This window comes from Suncus etruscus, chromosome 12 (assembly GCF_024139225.1).
Source record: "Suncus etruscus isolate mSunEtr1 chromosome 12, mSunEtr1.pri.cur, whole genome shotgun sequence".
NCBI lineage: Eukaryota > Metazoa > Chordata > Mammalia > Eulipotyphla > Soricidae > Suncus > Suncus etruscus.
In genome coordinates this window covers 9,724,407-9,743,986 of record NC_064859.1, presented here as the reverse complement: position 1 = coordinate 9,743,986, position 19,580 = coordinate 9,724,407, and the positions used below count along the sequence as shown (strand labels likewise).

General features: G+C 35.6%; 1 protein-coding gene across 1 annotated transcript in view; it reads right to left on the bottom strand.

Moving 5' to 3' along the window:
* The window catches only part of HTR4 (5-hydroxytryptamine receptor 4), a 210,657-nt gene that overhangs the window by 56,818 nt on the left and 134,259 nt on the right, over positions 1 to 19,580 (bottom strand). Inside the window, 2 exon segments of the mRNA XM_049785257.1 lie at positions 5,378 to 5,946; positions 12,988 to 13,141. Coding sequence (XP_049641214.1) covers positions 5,378 to 5,946; positions 12,988 to 13,141 — 723 coding nt within the window.

The following is a 19,580-nucleotide window of genomic DNA, read 5'->3' as shown; positions in this document are numbered from 1 at the left end:
ACTAGTCAAAACTGAAAGTACCTGTTAACAATCATCTTAGTTTTATGTATTTCTGTTCTAAGAAGCAATTTCATTTTAAACACTCAATTGATTTATCAAAGATCTCACTCTATCACAAGCAGCATCCTTTAAAATTTAGAGGTTTCATAAACTGATTAATATAGTCAATTTAAAAGACACAATTCTTTTTCTCTTTTTCAGGAATTGTCCAGTTACACAGGATCCTGATTAGCCATAAATTTAAAACTCAACAACCTGGTCCTACTAATGCATTTCTTTAATGTTAAAAGTAATGTGTCAGACATAACCATTACTTTCTGGTATTATAATACTTGGTGCTTTCATCATAATTGTAGAAAGGAGGTGAGGTCTTCTGTAAATATTAGCCTTTTATGTAGGAAGACTTAATAAAAATAATCTAATTTATATTAGATTAATCTAAAAATAAATCTAATTTATTATAAGCCAAATGTGCTATTTTACTTAATCCCACTTGTCCCCAAATTTTTGAAGTGTTATTTGTTCTACCCTAAATATAAAAGTTATTTACAGACACTTGCAGAGTTAACACTAAAACTACAGTCGATGACACTTCCCAGGCAAAGCAGAAAGGGCCAGAGCTATAGTACAGTGCGTAAGGCACTATTTGCCTTGCATACAGCTAACATAGGTTCTATCTTTGGAATACATATGGTCCCCAGAGTATTGTGAGGAGCTATTCATGAGTACAGAGCCAGGATTAACCCCTGAGCATCACTAGGTGTGGCCCAAAAAATTAAAACTTAAAAAAAAATTACAAGATGAAAAGTTTTCATTTTGAAATCTAGAGTGCTTTTGTGAAACCCCTCAGTATTATACTTTCATTGTAGACTACAAAAAAGGGTAAATTTTAATTTGGGGATCTTTTAGTCATTCATGAATCTGTACACAGTCATGAAGCTATTTCATCAGTTTAAAACTATTTTGATCATTTGATAATCTGTCTTTTTGCATACTGTATAAAGGGCTGCAAAATTTATGTACAGAGAGAAGTGAAAAACATTTTCAGTATTTGATATTGTAAGAGATAAACAAGAAATTCTACATTCAAAATCTGCACAATTCATAGAAATAATGCTGTACTCACGTCATTGCCATCTGGCAAAAGTTTAAAAGAACAAATGCCCCTATTAATAAAATGTGAAAATATTGTTCTGAATGCAATGCAAGGAAAAAAATCACTGTAAATCAGGAGTTGGGCTTCTAAATGTATTGCTCCTTTGAATAGTCGGTGTGAAACTAGAAATAGGAATTGATATAACATTATTTGGAATAGAACAAACAGCTCTAAACTCATTCCCCTTTTATGAACAGGGAATGAAAAATTCCTCAATTTGGACAAGTTACTGGTTTTGTGTGTGTGTGTGTGTGTGTACACAACAAAATAATAAGAGCAGGATGACAGAGTTGACACATTACTCATAAAATTACTGAAATATCAGATAAACATAAGATATGGCAATTCTTTCCTTGAATCTAAATGACATAGACAGAACTACACCCACAGGCAGAAAGATTTGAATCTGAAGCTCAGATTCAGCTTTACTACATACACAACTTTGGGCCAGTTATTTACTCTTGCTAAACTTTGATGTTATTCTCTTTAAAATGAATGATAATTGCAACACTAACAAAAATTAAATCTGATGATGCATACAAAATTTTCTGGAATTATATAGAATGGCAGTCAATATTAATAATGTGGTATCTACATTTATTTGATTATGTTTTGCCCTAGAAAGTGTCTAGCTTTGGGAGTAAGATGGTTCCATTTATGGAAAATGGAAGAGAGTAGTTTAGGAAACAGAGCATAGAAGAATTCAATCTTCAAAACATAAAATTTGAGATTTCTAAAAGGCATCTATATGGTTGTCAAGGAAACAAAATGAATCTTGTGTTCTGGGATCAAAGAATAGCTATGACCTAGATATATTAATTAAACTTGATAGGTCAAAGATGGTATTTGAAACTGTGGATGTCTAACTCACGTAAAATGAGTGAGAAGGAGAATAAATCAACAATCAAGTCCTAAAGAGCTCCAATATTCAGAAGGAGCAGAAGAGAAAAAATATATTAATATAGAGCTGCAGCCTAGTTAGGAAGAAAATCAAAAAGCATGGTTTTTAGGAAAATCAATGTGAAAAATTGAGAAGGAAAATGGTCTAATGTTAAGTTTATTCTTTTCACATTTCAAATTTCTAGGTGACAAAGTTTAGCAAAGTAAAAGATAAAATATGCATCATTAAATTTTATAACTAAAAGTTAATATTCAAAATAAATAGTGAATACTAACACTTAGACATTAAAATACACAAGGATATTACATAAAGAATTCATACATGATTAATATAATGACAAATTAATACAGAGGCAGGAATGAGTAGCAGATAGGGTGTTAACCTTCTCCATAGCCAACCTAGGTTCAATTCCTGGCATCCTATGTAGTTTATTGAGCCCACCAAGAGTGATTCCTGAGTGCAGAGTAAATAGTAATCCTATAGTACCTCTGGATGTGAGGGGAAAAAAACACAAAATAATAAATAAATATGAAAATCTTAACTGTTAGGAATAATGCTACATGAGATTTTCTGCAACATGGATGGAACTGGAAGATATTATATTAAATTAAGTCAGAAGAAGAAGGATAAACACAGGTTGAGGATGTTTTATAACTTGCCTTGCCTATAGGAGGCCCAGGGTCCATTCTCTACCATAAGAGAAAGGCAGAGAGAGACGTACAAACAGGTAGACAGAGACAAAGACCCAGAAAGAGAAAGGGAGAGTATAAGTTTCTCTAGATATCAAGTGACTCATTGGGCATTTAGTGCATAGCAGTGACTAAAACAGTTTCTCTTCTTCCAGAGTTTGATTGCTCTTCAGGAAATTCAGGTTTTAAATATCCTCCTCTGTACAGGCTACTTTCCCTCTTTAAGTCTCCTAATTCCACAGAAAATTACCACAGATCAACTCCCACATTTTCCCTAGTACAGACTGAGGGAAAAGGAGCGGTTTTTGTTAGCCTTCGAATAAAAGTTTATATTTCATGGCAATTCTTCCTTTTGTTTTCTTTTCTTACATGTGCAAATAAAAATTCCCAATTTTCAGCGGAAGGAACAGTTGAACAGTAACATCATCAGAAATAAATCAAAGGCTTGTCTCAAAGAAGAAACTGCTTCTTACAAATCTTTTTGCATTTCAGGGACAAGGAAAATAAAATGTTTACAAATTCATCTCTGCTGCAAGATGAATGTATTGACTATGAATGGTTTTTCATCACCAAATGCTTCTCTACTTCAGAGGCATCTGAAAATTATCAGGTTTTGGAAAAATATCATAACTATTCAACATCAAATCCTCTACCATCACCAACTTCTATAAAGGTAACAGACATTACCATATTTTTCATACTACTTACCTTCCTCTGTATCTCATCTATGTCTCAAATTCATATAAAATGCTGTTTTGTGAAGGCATCCCTAATTTTCTTTAGTCAAATCAACTTCATTTACATTTATATTCCTATTCTATGTTATCTATACCTCCGTTATATCATCTGCCACATCACTTAACTAGTGCATATTTATCATTCCATTTATAGTGGTTTATCATGTTACTTTAAGATCATCACCTATTCCACTGGTGATGGGGGGTGTTCTTTACATGACTGAAACCCAACCACAATCATGTTTGTAATCAAGGTGTTTAAATAAAATATTATTAAAAATAAATTTAAGGGGCCGGAGAGATAGCATGGAGGTAAGGCGTTTGCCTTTCATGCAGAAGGTCATCGGTTCGAATCCCGGCGTCCCATATGGTCCCCCGTGCCTGCCAGGAGCAATTTCTGAGCATGGAGCCAGGAATAACCCCTGAGCACTGCTGGGTGTGACCCAAAAACCAAAAAAAATAAATAAATAAATAAATTTAATATCGGGCCAGAGAGGTAGCACAGCAGTAGAGTGTTTGCCTTGCATGCGGCTGATGCAGGATGGACCTGGGTTCAATTCCTGATATCCCATTTGGTCCCAGGAGCCTACCAGGAGTGATTTCTGAGCACAAAGCCAAGAGTAACCCCTGAGTGCTGACAGGTGTGGCCCCAAAATAAAACAAAACAAAAATTATATAAAAAAAGATCATCACCTAAGTTAAAATGCTATGTGATATAAATCTTCTATAGACAACACTTTGAGTAATAGAATTAAGATTTATATGAATATATTATATGTAGTTTATCACAAAAAACTAAGAGATGGATAGTATTACTAGTTTAAATTGGAGGAAAGGGTATTCAAGACTCTAGTATTATGATACTGGCCATATAAAGTCTATTTTACTTTAAAACTCAAGTTTTTGAATTGGAGAAATAGTACAGTGGATAAGGTGTTTGCATTGCATATGGTAGATCCCAGTCTAATTTCTGACACTGCATATGGTCCTCTATGCACCTCCAGGAGTGATACCTGGGCACAAAGTCAGGAATAAGCCTAAACACAGCCAAGTGTGGCCCAACATCAAGAAAAAAAAAAAGTAAAGTAAAAAATAAGATAAAAAGAAGAGAAAAGGGGCCGGTGAGGTGGTGCTAGAGGTAATGTGTCTGCCTTGCAAGCGCTAGCCAAGGAATGACCTGGGTTCAATTCCCCAGCGTCCCATATGGTTCCCCCAAGCCAGGGGCAATTTCTGAGTGCTTAGCCAGGAGTAACCCCTGAGCATCAAACAGGTGTGTCCCCCCCAAAAAAAAAGAAGAGAAAAGAGAAAGGAAATAAAATAAAATAAAAACCATGCTTTTAATATGGTTAGAATATAACCTTTTAAGTATTAGTAAATGAGATTAAGTAAATGCTTATATTAGCATATTTGAGCCTCACAAAAATCTCATTGATGTAGAGTAATCATTATCTATTTTTTCTCTGGCTTTTGAGCCATATCTAGAGTTTACTTCTGGCTCTGTGCTCAGGAAGCACTCCTGGTGGAAGCAAAGATCTATATGGAGTCTGGGGGATTGAATCTAGGTCAGTCCTGAGAAAGAAAGCACTCTACCCACTAAACTATGATTTTGGCTTATTGTCTTAATTTAAAAAAATCAAGTTCAAAATGGTTCGATGACTTTGCAAGGTCATTAAACTATAGAATGGATTTGAGCATGGATCACTCTCTCATTCAGTCTGAGCTCTTTGCAACTACTCTACTGCATGACCAGAAGTAATTTCTTTAAAATCTGCAACTACTGCATAGTTTGTCAAGAATAATCCTTCTGGAAACAAACAATAACAATGACAACAAGAAAAAAATTAGAGAGTTAACTCTTGTGGGTCATGCAAAAAATACAATCAAGTTCACTCACCTTAGTACATGTGTGGATCCATTAATGGTTGTGGTTGAACAGGGAACAGTCTGGCCCAGAATGGAAGGTCTTCGATAGCGGTCATCATCACAGCAGAGGATGATGAGGAAGGCACGTCGAAAGGACTTATTCAAGAAGGCATAGAGAAAGGGATTCAATCCAGAATTGATGTAACCAAGCCAGAGGAAAGCAGTCCACACCTGCCCGGGGACAGTGTAGTCTATGAATGGATCCACAATATTGGTGATGAAGAATGGAGCCCAACAGAGGCAGAAGCAACCCATTATGATGCACAGGGTCTTGGCTGCTTTGGTCTCTGTTCTCATGCGATGAGTACTATGTTGGTCTGTTGTCTGGGGCCTGCCCTCAGGAGGGGCTCCTGCCCGTTGTAACATCTGGATCTGGTGGGCATGTTCTTTTGCTGTGACATATATGCGATAATAGGCCAGCACCATAAGGAAAAACGGAATGTAGAAGGCTACCACAGAGCAGGTGATGGCATAAGGCTTGTTGACCATGAAGATGCAATATGTGGAGTTAGAGTTCTGATTGAACTTCCTCTTTTCTATCTGAGAGTTGTGGGAGAAAGGAGATGAGGAAAAGAGGAGGAGAGGGGAAATCAACAAAGAAAAACAAGAAGGAGAATGAGGAAAATTATACAAAAAGAAAAAAGAAGATAAAAAGATAGAATGGGGGCATGGAATATGTATTAAAAAAGGTAGAGAAAAGAAAAGAAAGATTTGTCAGCAAAGCTTGTTTTTCTTATAATCCCATATAGACCCATATATACCACAAAAATCCACGATGGTAGAATAAAGATATGCTGAAATCCAAGGTTTTGAAAACTCAGTATCTCAGGAAAATGGTAGAAGTAGAGACAAAATAATCCTTCATTCTATATACCCAAATTGTTTTATTCTGTTGCTGTTTCTGATCTGTCCACTTGCTCACAATATGCTAATCTCTCCACAAGATGTCTGTAAAACAGTAATAGCCACATAGCCTAGGGTGCTGGTTATAGATAAATATTGGTGGTCCTCCACCTATTTCTATTGTACCTAAATATTTGCATTGTTTACACATCCTTTTTAAATAACTTTAAACTTTTTAAATATGTGAGAAAATTTCACCATGCCATTCTGATTTTAACTCTTTGTGGGGGAGTGGAGCTTAAGGGCCGTTTTTCTAGACTAATATCTTTATATTCTTTGTTCTACTGGAATTTTACCATTACATAATTTTTTTTGTTTGTTTTGTTTTTGGGCCACACCCAGTGGTGCTTAGGGGTTACTCCTGGCTGTCTGCTCAGAAATAGCTCCTGGCAGGCACAGGGGACCATGTGGGACACCGGGATTCAAACCAATCACCTTTGGTCCTGGATTGGCTGCTTGCAAGGCAAATGCCGCTGTGCTATCTCTCCGGGCCCACATAACTATGTTTAAATTAATAGGACGCAGTGGCCAATAGGGGCCTTAGAGTTTGATGTAGAGATGAGAAAGTTTAGAAACACAAAAGGAGAAAAGTCTATAGATTCAGGCAAGATTTTGAATATATTCACCTTTTCTACTTCCTGTGAATATATAGATGCCTCCCACTATCTCACACTTGATTTACATGTTCAACCCAAACATGCAAACAAAACTCTTCTTGCCAAGATATTAAGGACCTGAAAATTGCAATAGCCAATTTATATCTTTTTACAGAATTGAATTCTCTATCCCTTCCCATCTTTGATAAATAATTACTGCAGCAACATACTTAAGGTGTATACATATTTGGAGGGTGCATATATGGCAGTGCTCAAGTCTTACTATTGACTTGGGGATGGAAGATAGTGTAGTAGGTAGGGTGCTTGTTTTGATTGCAGCCAACCTTTTTCTGAGGTTAGACCCTCAGCACAGCATATAGCTCTTTGAACACTGCCATAAATAAGCCCTGAGCATCTTTGGGCTTGGCCCAAAATCCAAATTCAAAGCAAACTTACTGCAGGACTTTGGGACATAGGGAAGGTATGGGATGGACTCTGGGAACACTGGTGGAAGTTGGCACTGGTGGTGGGAATGGTACTGAAGCATTGTATGTCTAAAACTCAACTATGAATAACTCAACTATGAATCACAATGCATTAACAATATTTTTAAATAACTAAAAATTTACTGTTACAGGTTGAACAATAGTAGATACAGAAAGTTATTTTTCAAGGAATTGTCTGAGTTTACATTTCTTCCATCTGCCCAGAAGCTCTGGTGCTATTCCAATAGGATATAATATCTCACCGTGTATTCAGAGTAGTGACATACTGCCTTGCTTTTGTCTGTCCCAATTCTTCCAACTATACCTTTAGTTTCTAAGTCAAATAAATCATCTCAAACTGCTCCTGCATTTGTGCTTTTAAGTTTCTAAAGCTTTAGCTCCTGATTGGAATTTTGAATTAAGTCAAGTAGGCTTATTTTTTTAAACTGAGGTATTAATGTGCATTTTTGATGAGTAATGATGTTAATAACCAAATTTCTATTTGAATATGTTGTGATGTAATTATGTAGATATCTATTCCACTTTAAAATTTGATCTGTGACTCCTACTGACTCTAATAGTTTTCTCATATTTTTATGTTGCTTAGTTTTCTAGATAAGTTTTGATGTTAAAATATTCACAGAACTTTGTACTATTTCAAATATGTTACGATTAAAAGTTCTTTATTTTAAGAATTTATACTTTTAGGGCTGGAGGAAAAGTATGGTGTGTAGGGCTCTTGCCTTGCAGGTAGCTCACCCAGATTCTATCTCTGACATCCCAGACAGTACCCTGAGCATCTCCAGATCTCCAGGAGTTATTCCAGACTGCAGAGCCATGAGTAAATCCTGAGCATAAGCAGATGTAGCCCCAAAGACACAAATAAAAAAGAATTTATACTTTTAGCATCAATGCCTTTAAAAATCTTTGTTTACTCAGAGTGTAAAGGATATTCTCACACCATTCATTGGCCTATATTACCTAACATCTTTACTTTTAATTTTTGCATCTATTTCTGCTATTCATTTGGAATCATTGTTTTTATATGATCTGATGTAGGATTCAAATTAAACTTTTACTTTGTTTTTAACAAATAAACTACATATGATTTACTGAAATGACCAATCCCATGCTGTACTGCAGAATGCTCTTAGCCAAAAATCAGAAAATTCTGCATTCACATATATGTACCTGAATTTTCTATTTTGTTCCCTGGGTTACCCACCTACTATAAATTACTATTAAATTACTACTTTAATTTATATAACCATATAATATAGGGAGAGAGATCAAAAGTCTTCAAATAGTGCTTTCTCTTCCTTAGGATATTTTCTTTTGTGGCTTTTGGGTCACACCCGACAGTGCTCAGGGGTTACTTCTGGCTCCATACTCAGAAATTGCTCCTGGCAGGCACAGGAAACCATATGGGACACCGGGATTCGAACCAATGACTTTCTGCATGAAAGGCAAACGCCTTACCTCCATGCTATCTCTCTGGCCCCTCTTCCTTAGGATTTTGAGCAATTTTTAATATATCAGAATGTCCGTATAAAATTTAGAATTAATTTACCAATTTTTCAAAAATCTGCCAGTTTTAATTTGAGATCAAAAGAATAAGGACAATAGCATCTTAACAATAACAAAATTTTTCAAGTTAAAAACACAGAAATTTCTTAAACACCAAATCCAAAGCCAACGACAACAGAATTGACACCCAATCTACAACATGCTAAACACAGAGGGGACCATTTATACTAGCAACCAGGATACGAGGGGCATATGGGATGCATGTTGGGAACAGGGGTGGAGGGAGGACAACATTGGTGATGGGAATGCCCCTGATTCAATGGCTCTATGTACCTAAAAAATTACTGTGAAAGATTTGTAATCCACTTTGGTCAAAATAAAAATTAAAAAAAAACATAGCAATTTCTTCACATTAAGTCTTTAAAATTTTATTTCATAAAATATATAATTTATTTATAATTTTTAGTGTAAATGTCATATATCAAATATTTATTCCTAACTATCTCTTACACTTAAGTATCTTGGTATAAATATCTTGCATCAAATACTTATTCCTACTAAGTATTTGATTTTTAGTCTGTTAAACATTATTAAACTTCTTTTTATTTTGGTTTTGGGGCCACCCCAACAGTGCTTAGAGCTTGCTTGTAGATTTGTGCCAAAGGATCATTCCTGGGGGTGGGGATGGGGTTCAGAGAACTGTAATTGGTGCCAAGGAGTGAATCCAGGTAGTATAGATCAAGGAAAGCAGTATTATCTCTCTGGTCCTATTGAAATCTTAATTAAATTGATTTGTTTTTAATGTGTAGAACTCAGAGAAAAAAATTGGATTTTGGCTTTGTATCTAGCAACTTAAATTCATTATTAATGTGTATATGTTATAAAATATAATACAATACAATGCAATATATTATATGGTAATATAATGTTATATAACATTCATGTTAAATGACATATACACACACATATATATATGTATATATATAACCGACTTTTATATATATGTTTAGGATGGAGGGCTCAGGCAGTGGTCAGTGGGACTGGGAGCCTCTCCCACAGATATATCACTACTTGGGGTAAGAGGTGGTGGGGTCAATCAGGCTACACTCAGAAGTGATGGCAAGATATACGGGGGTCAGGGACAGAACTTGGGACCTTGCATATGCAAAGCATGTCCTTTAATCCTCTGTGCTTCTCCTAGGTCCTTTCATCTCTAGATTCTTTTGAAATTTTCTATCCATGAGTACAGATGTGACTTGAAAATTAAGACAATTTTAATTTTCCCTTTCCAATCTTTGTGTGTGTGTGTGGTTTTTGGGTCACACCCGGCAGTGTTCAGGGGTTACTCCTGGCTCCATGTTCAGAAATCTCTCCTGGCAGGCACGGGGGACCATATGGGACACCGGGATTCGAACTGATGACCTTCTGCATGAAAGGCAAATGCCTTACCTCCATGCTATCTCTCTGGCCCCTCCCTTTCCAATCTTGATACTACTTTTCTTGCACTTTTTGAACTTTCTATGATCTTTAGTAAATTCTGAACTAAAAGTTGTAGTAGCAGACACTATTGCTACATTTTTGTTTTAGAAAAGAAATTGTCAATGTTTTACTATCAATCATGAAGCTGCTGTAAGTCTTTTGTCAGTGACTCTATTTGATTAAAAAGCTGTCTCTACTCTTATTTTGATGGATTTTTTAAAATATGAATGAGCATTAAATTTTATCAATGCCTTTTGGCAGAAATTAGATGATAATGTAGGTTTTTCTTCTTTGTTCTAGTAATATGGAAAATTACATTGATGGTGTAGGTACAAACCTTTATTGGAACTGTAATACATTTAATTTTTTTTAGAACAGAAAAGACTTTATTCCCAAGTATAAATTGCTTACTGAGAGACCATAGTCATCAAAGTTCTTTAGGAATAACCTTTGGCATAAGCAAGCTTTGAAATTCAGGGTCATTTCTCTTCCTGAGGTCAGGTTGTATCAGTTAATATAAGACACATGAAAAATATTTAGCTAAAATTACAGGAAGTGTTCATACACAATATTAGTATTAATATACACATTTATTATTTATAGCCTATTACCAAAATAGTGTTCATCTTACTATTGAATTAGCATTTTAAAAATATAAAAAGGTTTAATATGAAGTGTCACTTGTGTTAAACTAATTTTATTACTGATAATAGTATGCTTTCTTTTGCTTTGTATTTACATGTTGTATATGTCCATTATTTTATTTTCTATTCTATCACCTTATATTTTCATGCTTTTCTTATAATAAGCATAGGTTAAATATTAATTGATGAAAATATGACCAGAGACTTGCGGAACCTAACTTTGTGTTTCTTGTAGGAGTAAAGTTCCCATATTTGCTAATTTATATTTGCAGCTACTGAAAAGAACAAAATTTCTATGAGTAATCAGAAACAGCTCTATATGTATTGTGAACATGTGGGTTGTACTGGCTTCTCTCTAGGCAAATTTAATAAGAAAAGGAATGCTATAGAATGTGTTATACTGTATTTAAATCCTAGACATTTTTATAGTGACCATTCAAATGAAGTTCTTAAGATATGCCTCACTCTCATAAGTTTTTTTGTTTGGTTTGGTTTGGTTTCGTTCGCTCCTGGCTTGGGGGACCATATGGGACACCGGGCGATCGAAACCGCGGCCCGTCCTAGGCTAGCGCCCGCAAGGCAGACGCTCTCGTAGGTTTTTTATCCCTTGGAAAATTTTCCAAGAGTTTTTCTAGGTTTTTTCCTCTTGTAAATTCTTCAGGAGAAGATTAAACCCTCATTAGATGTCCAATACGCTAAATATATTATTCTAAAGATCAGCACAAGCAGTAACTCTGTCTATAGATAACCACTCCCTACAAAGATGACCAGCTAGTAACATCTCTGATCATCCAGTTTCCTAAGGAAAATTTTGAGGACTGAGTAGCGGTTACAGGAATATTGGTTAACCTGAGATCAGGCACAGCAAGTATTCATCTGTTGGACATTTTATATTCTTCTGGTTGCTGAGAACATGAAAATAAAATTTATTCCATAGAAATAAAACTGAAATTTGAAAGAAAAAGGATAGGGTTCAAAAAAATATTCATCTAGTCTCTCTTGTATGGACCCATTTTTCTCTTCTTTTGTCCCTAGTTTTTTGTTAAGAAGTAAAGAAACTTTTGTTCTGATATAATGTATGCATATTTTGACTCTGTCTTGGTTTAAATATCCTTTGCTGACAAAGGATCAGGCTAGGAAATGGATTAGAGAGGGAAGGAGGCAGCAATTCCTCCAATAATTGGCTCAGTGCAGCTGGAGTTCACTCAATGTTTCCTCTCCACTCCTTTTTCCAGGGCATGGTCTTACAATAATTTCCCCAGGGACTGAATTTAGGTCACAGTTTTGTTTTTGTTTGTTTTTACATCATCACAGGTTAGGAATTAAAAGCATAGCTCGTAAAAACTGGATGATTCTCAAAGGTCAACCAGTGATTGGCATGTACTTGGCACACAAATCCTGTGTGGAAAAATTACATTCGGGATCAATGGATCGTCTTACTGTGTCCTCTCAGAAAGTGGGTTGATGAATATTCTTGGCCCAGGATCACAGTTTTTGAGTCAGAACGTTATTAATTTTTTGAAGGTCCTATCCCTTTCCTTCTCTCTTCAATGAGTTACTATAATGCTCCTACATTCTCAGTATGAGATGGGATGGAGGTCTCTTGGGACACAATATATACCTAGTTGCTGGAGAATGATTGAAAAATCTTTAAATGACTTCTCTACTATTAACTCAGTATACTGCCATGGAAACTCACCTTCTTAAGTCTGGCTTTTTTCATGGTTTGAAATAAGTAAGGATGTTGTCAAGAATATACAAAAAAATGATGTCTCAAACTTTCTGTCATAAAGCAAAAACATAAATGTTTAAAAGGCTAATTTTACTTTTATTTAAGTTTGTCATTCAGATCACTAGCTGAATGTTTCTGAGGTTTTCTACCCAATCTGACAGATTTTTAGTTATCTAGTTAAGCAGTAAACCAGCAGAATCTGACTGAGTACTCACCATATCAATGATGCCAATATTATTCCAGCCTTGCATGATGGGCAGAAAAGATATAAACATGGGAATAATCCAGCAGCCTCCTAGCATCAGTGCAATGCGCAGAGGAGTCATCTTGTTTCTATAAACCAAGGGCTGGCAGCAGATAGCATAATACCTAGAAAGAGGGTAATGCAAACAGGTGTCATGTGAAATGAGGTAGGAGCGGGAGAAGGAGGGAGTGAGGAGAAGTGGGAAGGAAAGCAATAAAGAAAATAAATAAAAAGAGGAAATATTTGGTGGGAGGATAAAAATAAATGAAGAACATTTTAAAAGGGAGAATAAAGATAAACAAAAAATGAAAAGAGAGGGGGAAAGGAACAGGATGGAATGGATAAAGAAGGGAGAGAACATAATTAAAATCCCATTATAAATAAAATATGCTATACTAATCAGTGTGTTTCTAAAAATATACCTGTCCCACATCCCTCCCCCTTTCCCAGTATTTGAGAACCTGTTCTGCATTGGCAAAAATCACTTCAGAAGTTTGTATTCAAGACTTCTCAGAAACACTTGGGCATTATCCTCTTAGATAACAACCTGAGATAACACATGCTTGGTCCTGTGTGTGCAAAGAATTAGATCTCAGATTTGTTCACATCTTCTCAATGACCTTCCTCTTCTAAAGGGATGTTTATTTGAAGTGAATGTTCCCTATTAACTGATCTAGATAGTCCCCCAAGTTCCCTAACTCAGATTAATCTGAGGAAGCAGTTTAAAATACAAGAAATGGATTTATGTCAAGACAATTCTCAGGGCCTGTTAAGGAAGGACTGGGTATGTTCATTACCTGGTTTCTTTATTATGAGATGGGGATAAGGGACTGATCTGGACAATGAGTGGTGAAGAGAATTGGCATGAATTACTTCTGGGGTAGATCATTTAACTATTTTTCTATACTCAGAATGTAAAATTACAAATATTTCCTGCTCTATCACTTCCTATTTACTATCCTAACTCTATATATCAGACATTAATGTTTTTGAGGGATTCACTGCATATCCACTTCTCAGTTTATATTATGACTGTGGTATAATTTTCTTTTACTTCTAGGTAGAGGTGCAATATTCTCTACTTGTTGCTCTAACCTCTAATTCCCAGGTGACTCCTTATGGAACTAACAGGCAATAAATTTCTATTGTTTCAAGATGCCTACCTTGTATCATTTTTAATGACAACGCTAAAAAAATCAGAGTTGACTAAATGTTACTTATAAATGATGTATTTTTCTAGCCTTGAATATTCCATATCCATGTCCAATCTGTTTATGGTATTTGACAATAAGTAAAATACCACCATAGGTTTGTCAGCTGTTTTTATTTGCAGGGAAAAAAAATCTGTTTCTGTTTGCAGAATGTCAACTTGCAGGCTGGCTGTCAACTCTTTAAGATTTTATTAAGTTTCATGATGAGCCACCCCCTTTTACCCCATATTTTAGGCAGTTCACTTTGTTCATTTGTCCCACCTCTTCTTTTCTTAATTCAGAGAATAACAATATGACAATAGTTGTGTTCCTTGAAGAGGTGGTAGTAGGATGAATTGAGTGAAATGAGAAAGACAGTGTATAGGAGCAGAGAAAGTGGGGCAGGAAGGCTAAACCCTTCATTCTACATTTCAAGGAAGATCTTGCCTACAGAACCCTATGGTCAGCAACATAATGTCTTGGCGAAACAACAGATCCAAGAATAGAGGAGGTCATGGTCAGGAACTTAGGTTCTCTATCTACTAAAAGTGTGACATGGTATAAAACTAACCAAGACATTTAGGTAATGGAACAATTACAATAAACTGAAATTCCTTCTCACTTATACAGAGGACAAATTATATCAGTAGGTGACTAACTTTTTGAATAGCAATATTAATGATACTGTATTAGTAGTGATAAAATTAAAATTTATAAATATGTATTAAAAACTCCAGTAATAGAAGGCTTAGATTAGACATGTAATCATATTCTTTTAGTATCCTCTTTTATCTTGGTAATAAGATCCTAAGATTGGGAGAATCAACTCTTCTCTGTTGCTATAGTGGTTGGAGAACGATGATTGTACTCTGACTTTTTTCTTTGTTTTGGGCCACACCTGGTGTTGCTCAGGGCTGCTCCTTATTTTGTGCTAAGCAATATCTCCTGGCAGAGTTCAGGGAATGACATGGGGTGCCATGGATCAATTACGGGTCAAACCCAGGTCAATGAAAGCTCCCTACTCTATCTCTAGCTCTAGGAATTTGACTTTTGAAGTTAGTGACTAAATGAATAAGTATTTTCCCTGGGGTTCAGATGTCAGTCATAATGATGTCAAGATGAGAAAGGCAGTAATTAACCCTTTTCCACAGCAGGGCAGGGAGTAAACTGCTCCTGGAGTCTTGGCAGACACATTTCTCCTGCACCTATAGAATGTTTTTCTGTAATTGCGACTTCATGTCTTTCTAATAAATTTCCTACTTGTTGATGTTATGATTTGACATATTTCTCTAGTCCCAGAAGGAAAAAATAACTATTAAAGTTCTAACCCTCAGTATCTTGGAATGTTCTTTATTTGGAAGTGGATCTTTATCAAGGCAATTAAATGAAAATGAGGGCATGGGAACTTACAGTACTGAAGTCCTCATGAAAAGGAAAATTAAGACACTGATAGCCAAGTATAAGGAGAAAATAGAGGATTAGAGAGATACATCCTTCGCATGAAAGTTGAAGAGATACAACTTCGGCCTGAAAGATACTAAATCTTCTAGTAAGAGGCCAGGGAGAATAATTTTCTTCCAAGCAACACGGGGAACATTATTATACTGACATAGATTTCAGTTTCTCAGTATCCTGAACAGACAAATTTTGTTGTTCCAATTTGTTAGTTTTTTCATGAAAGCTCTAGAATACTAATATAATTAGATAGAGACAGCTTTTGTCTCTTACAATCTAAGTATTACACCTCAGTAAAAATGATTTTGAATGGCAGGCAGACATAGCATGCTTTGTTCTGAGAAACATCTTTGTTTTTTAATATATTTCCAGTTCACATTGCATATTATATTATCGTTTCATCTAACATCCCAAATAAGTCAAGTACAGATGAAAATGAAGAAGAGAAGTTCACTATCTCATACTGTTCATCAATTTGAGATGAAAATGATTGTAAAAATTTGAGTAAAAACACTTTTAGGAATTTTGTTTTAATTTCCAGTATTAATAAATCAAATGTTACCCAATAATAAAAGGCCAAATTAATTTGTTTGAAAGGAAAAAGGCAAGTTTGAGTAAAGATGAGAAGACATGACTGAAACCCAACTAAAGTCATATTTGTATCAAGATGTTTAAATAAAGATATTAATAATAATAAAAAGAGAAGACTGAAGTTTCATGAGTGGATATGAATGTATAGAGGGATGACAAGGGAAGACCATAAATTCTCAGAAGGGGGATTAATTTATATATTATATAATTATATATTACTCATAATATGTAACAGTACATATTAAAATAGCCAGAATGTGGGAAAAAACCCAAATGTCAAATGACAGATGAATTGACAGATATTATGGTTGTGGGGTATTATACACAATGGAATAGTATACAGGATTTTTTTTGTTTGTTTTTGGGTCACACCTGGTAATGCTCAGGTATTACCCCTGATTATGTGCTCAGAAATCACTCCTGGCTCAGAGAGCAAATGGGATGCCGGAATCGAACTCAGGTCTGTCCTGGATTAGCTGAATGCAAGGCAACTGCCCTACCACTGTGTTATCACCCTGGCCCCAGTAGTATACAGTTTTAAGAAAAGATGAAATCATGCAGTTTGCTGCTATGTGGAAGAAATTGAAGGGTGTTATGTTAACATAAAATAAGTTAGGAGGAGAAGAACAAAGACCAAATAATATTACTCACCACTGGATTAGAGAGAGACAAAACCAAGGGATAGACTGTTTAGATAGATGACAAATCCTTAACTTTGGACATTAAAATTGTTCATAAATGTTGAGCCCATAAGGTAATTAATATCAGATTAAAGGTGATTAAAAAACAATGGTTAATGTGGAAACAAGTTCTTATCTAATTAAATAGGGATAGCAACAAATAAATTTTATTTTGCAGTGGGGCCTTACACCCTGAACACTTGTTATAGTGACTTGGCTTAGGCTTCAGAAAATTGGCCATTGGTCATTCACCCTGAACCTTGGATACTATCTATAGAACCAGCATGGTTTTCAATAACAGCACCAGAAATTGGACTTCTATGAGGAAAGGCCCTACTGCTGCCCTGGCAATGACTTGCTCCAGAGTGGATTCATATGACATCCAGAGACTTGGAAACAAAAACAACCTGCTCTCAGGGCAGGGTTTTCTGCATTGCCACCTAATGGTGAGATGAAACTAAAAGATGTTCCATGTCTCCCTGACTTTGACATAGGATATGTACAAAAATCAAGAACACTAACTACATAAACCTGACAGTGACCACCATGATTGTGAAGAACTTTTACTGGGACCACAGAGGAAGACTTTGGGGGTTAGACAATTTAGTATTCCTAAAGCTTAGAGTTAGCCTTATGCTAGGATACTTCATGAATAAGGTCTCCCTGTTTTAAAGCCAAAGCTTTATCCTTTTTATTTTCTCCATATTTTGTTGTGCCTATGAAAAAAAGAAAGAAAACAAACAAAAACCTGCCACACACTTCTTCAATTTTATTTTCTTTTGCTTTTTATTTCTTATCTTTTAAATCAAGGCTCCCATCTTTTTCATAGAACCTTGGGACATGGTTTACTTTATTTTTGTTACATAATCTGGCATGGATTTTTTATAAAACTAAGAAGAGAATAAAGTCTGGGGTTCATGGGCCAAGTGGTCTCGGATGCATTGGTAGAGAAATAAATAAGAACAGAACTAAATATCCAAGCCAGAGTCAAAGATAATAGAATCAAGAGACCTAAACTTTAAAAATCTAAACTTAAAGGGGCCTGTTATACTGCCAGGCCAGGGAGCAAAAGGTGGTGGTACAGGATTCACTCTGGGTCCATTGGTGGAGGAAGGTTGACACTGGTGGTGGGAAGGACTCATTGTATATCTGAAATTCAGGTATGAAGGACTCTAGAGATCACAGTTGTTCCAATAAAATAAAATAAAAACAATGTAGTATCATGAACACTTTGGTGCCAGTGGGTGCAGTAATTTTGTACATCAATGCTATAAATTTAAACATTATTATATTTCTATTACCTAAACTATAATAGTTTTTTAAAAAGAAATATATTTTTAAAGTCTAGTTTTGCCAGGTCATTACTTAATTCCTATGGCATAGTTATTACTTTATATACAATGATATCTCCTACTGCTCTAATTTCCAAATATTTTATGCTTTAATTTGCATTTCCCTAGCTTACCAGCTGCCATTATGACAGAGAAAGATATACTAGTTACAGGTTTTCTTTTTGTAAGAAATCATAGTAAAGTGAATGAAGTATGCATTCTGTTCGTTCTTACACATTTTATATAAACAATCATTATCTGTTCAGACACGAAATGCATGCAATAAAATTGCTGAACATTTCATTTCATAGCTGGGACAAACTACAGTCATTTGCCAGACAGTTGTAGAAAGTTATTCTTGCATGGCATGAATGGCAGGATAAGCCTGAAAAAGCCCTTTATAAATTACTTTTAAATTAGCAATAAAAAAGGGAAAATTATTATCTTTGAATTATATTGAATTAAAGATGAGAAATATACAATAATGAATAATAAACACCTAATATAAAATGTGTCAAAGTATTTTATGGAGATTTTCCCTTCTACTTTATCCTTACTTTCTGACATAGACTTCAATGTGTTATGGAAAATATTTTTTTTCCCTCTGTATGTCACTTGACTTGAAAGACTAAAGACTCTTTCCATGGCATCAACAACTTCCCTTAAAGAAGCCATTTTATGTAATTAAAGGTGCTGACTCAGGAAACTCAGCATCAGTCCCCTCATTCTGATACCTCTACAAAATACCCCAAGATTAAAACCCACTTTAGAAACAATCAAAACATTAAAAACATTGACAACAGGACTCTCCAACCCCTAATCTTTTCTTAAATAACTATAAAACAGTATCAACACTGGTACTTCATCAAGTCCTACTGTAGTACTTTTTTTTTTTTTTTTTGGTTTTTGGTTTTTAGGTCACACCTGGCAGTGCTCAGGGGTTACTCCTGGCTCCATGCTCAGAAATCGCTCCTGGCAGGCACGAGGTGACCATATGGAACACCGGGATTCGAACCGATGACTTTCTGCATGAAAGGCAAACGCCTTGCCTCCATGCTATCTCTCTGGCTCCTGTAGTACTTTTTTTTTTTTTTTGGTTTTTGGGCCACACCCTGTGACGCTCAGGGGTTACTCCTGGCTATGCGCTCAGAAGTTGCTCCTGGCTTCTTGGGGGACCATATGGGACGCCGGGGGATCGAACCTCGGTCCGTCCTAGGCTAGCGCAGGCAAGGCAGGCACCTTACCTCCAGCGCCACCGCCCGGCCCCTACTCCTGTAGTACTTTTTAAGCATAAGGCTGTCCTGCAGTTAGGAATGG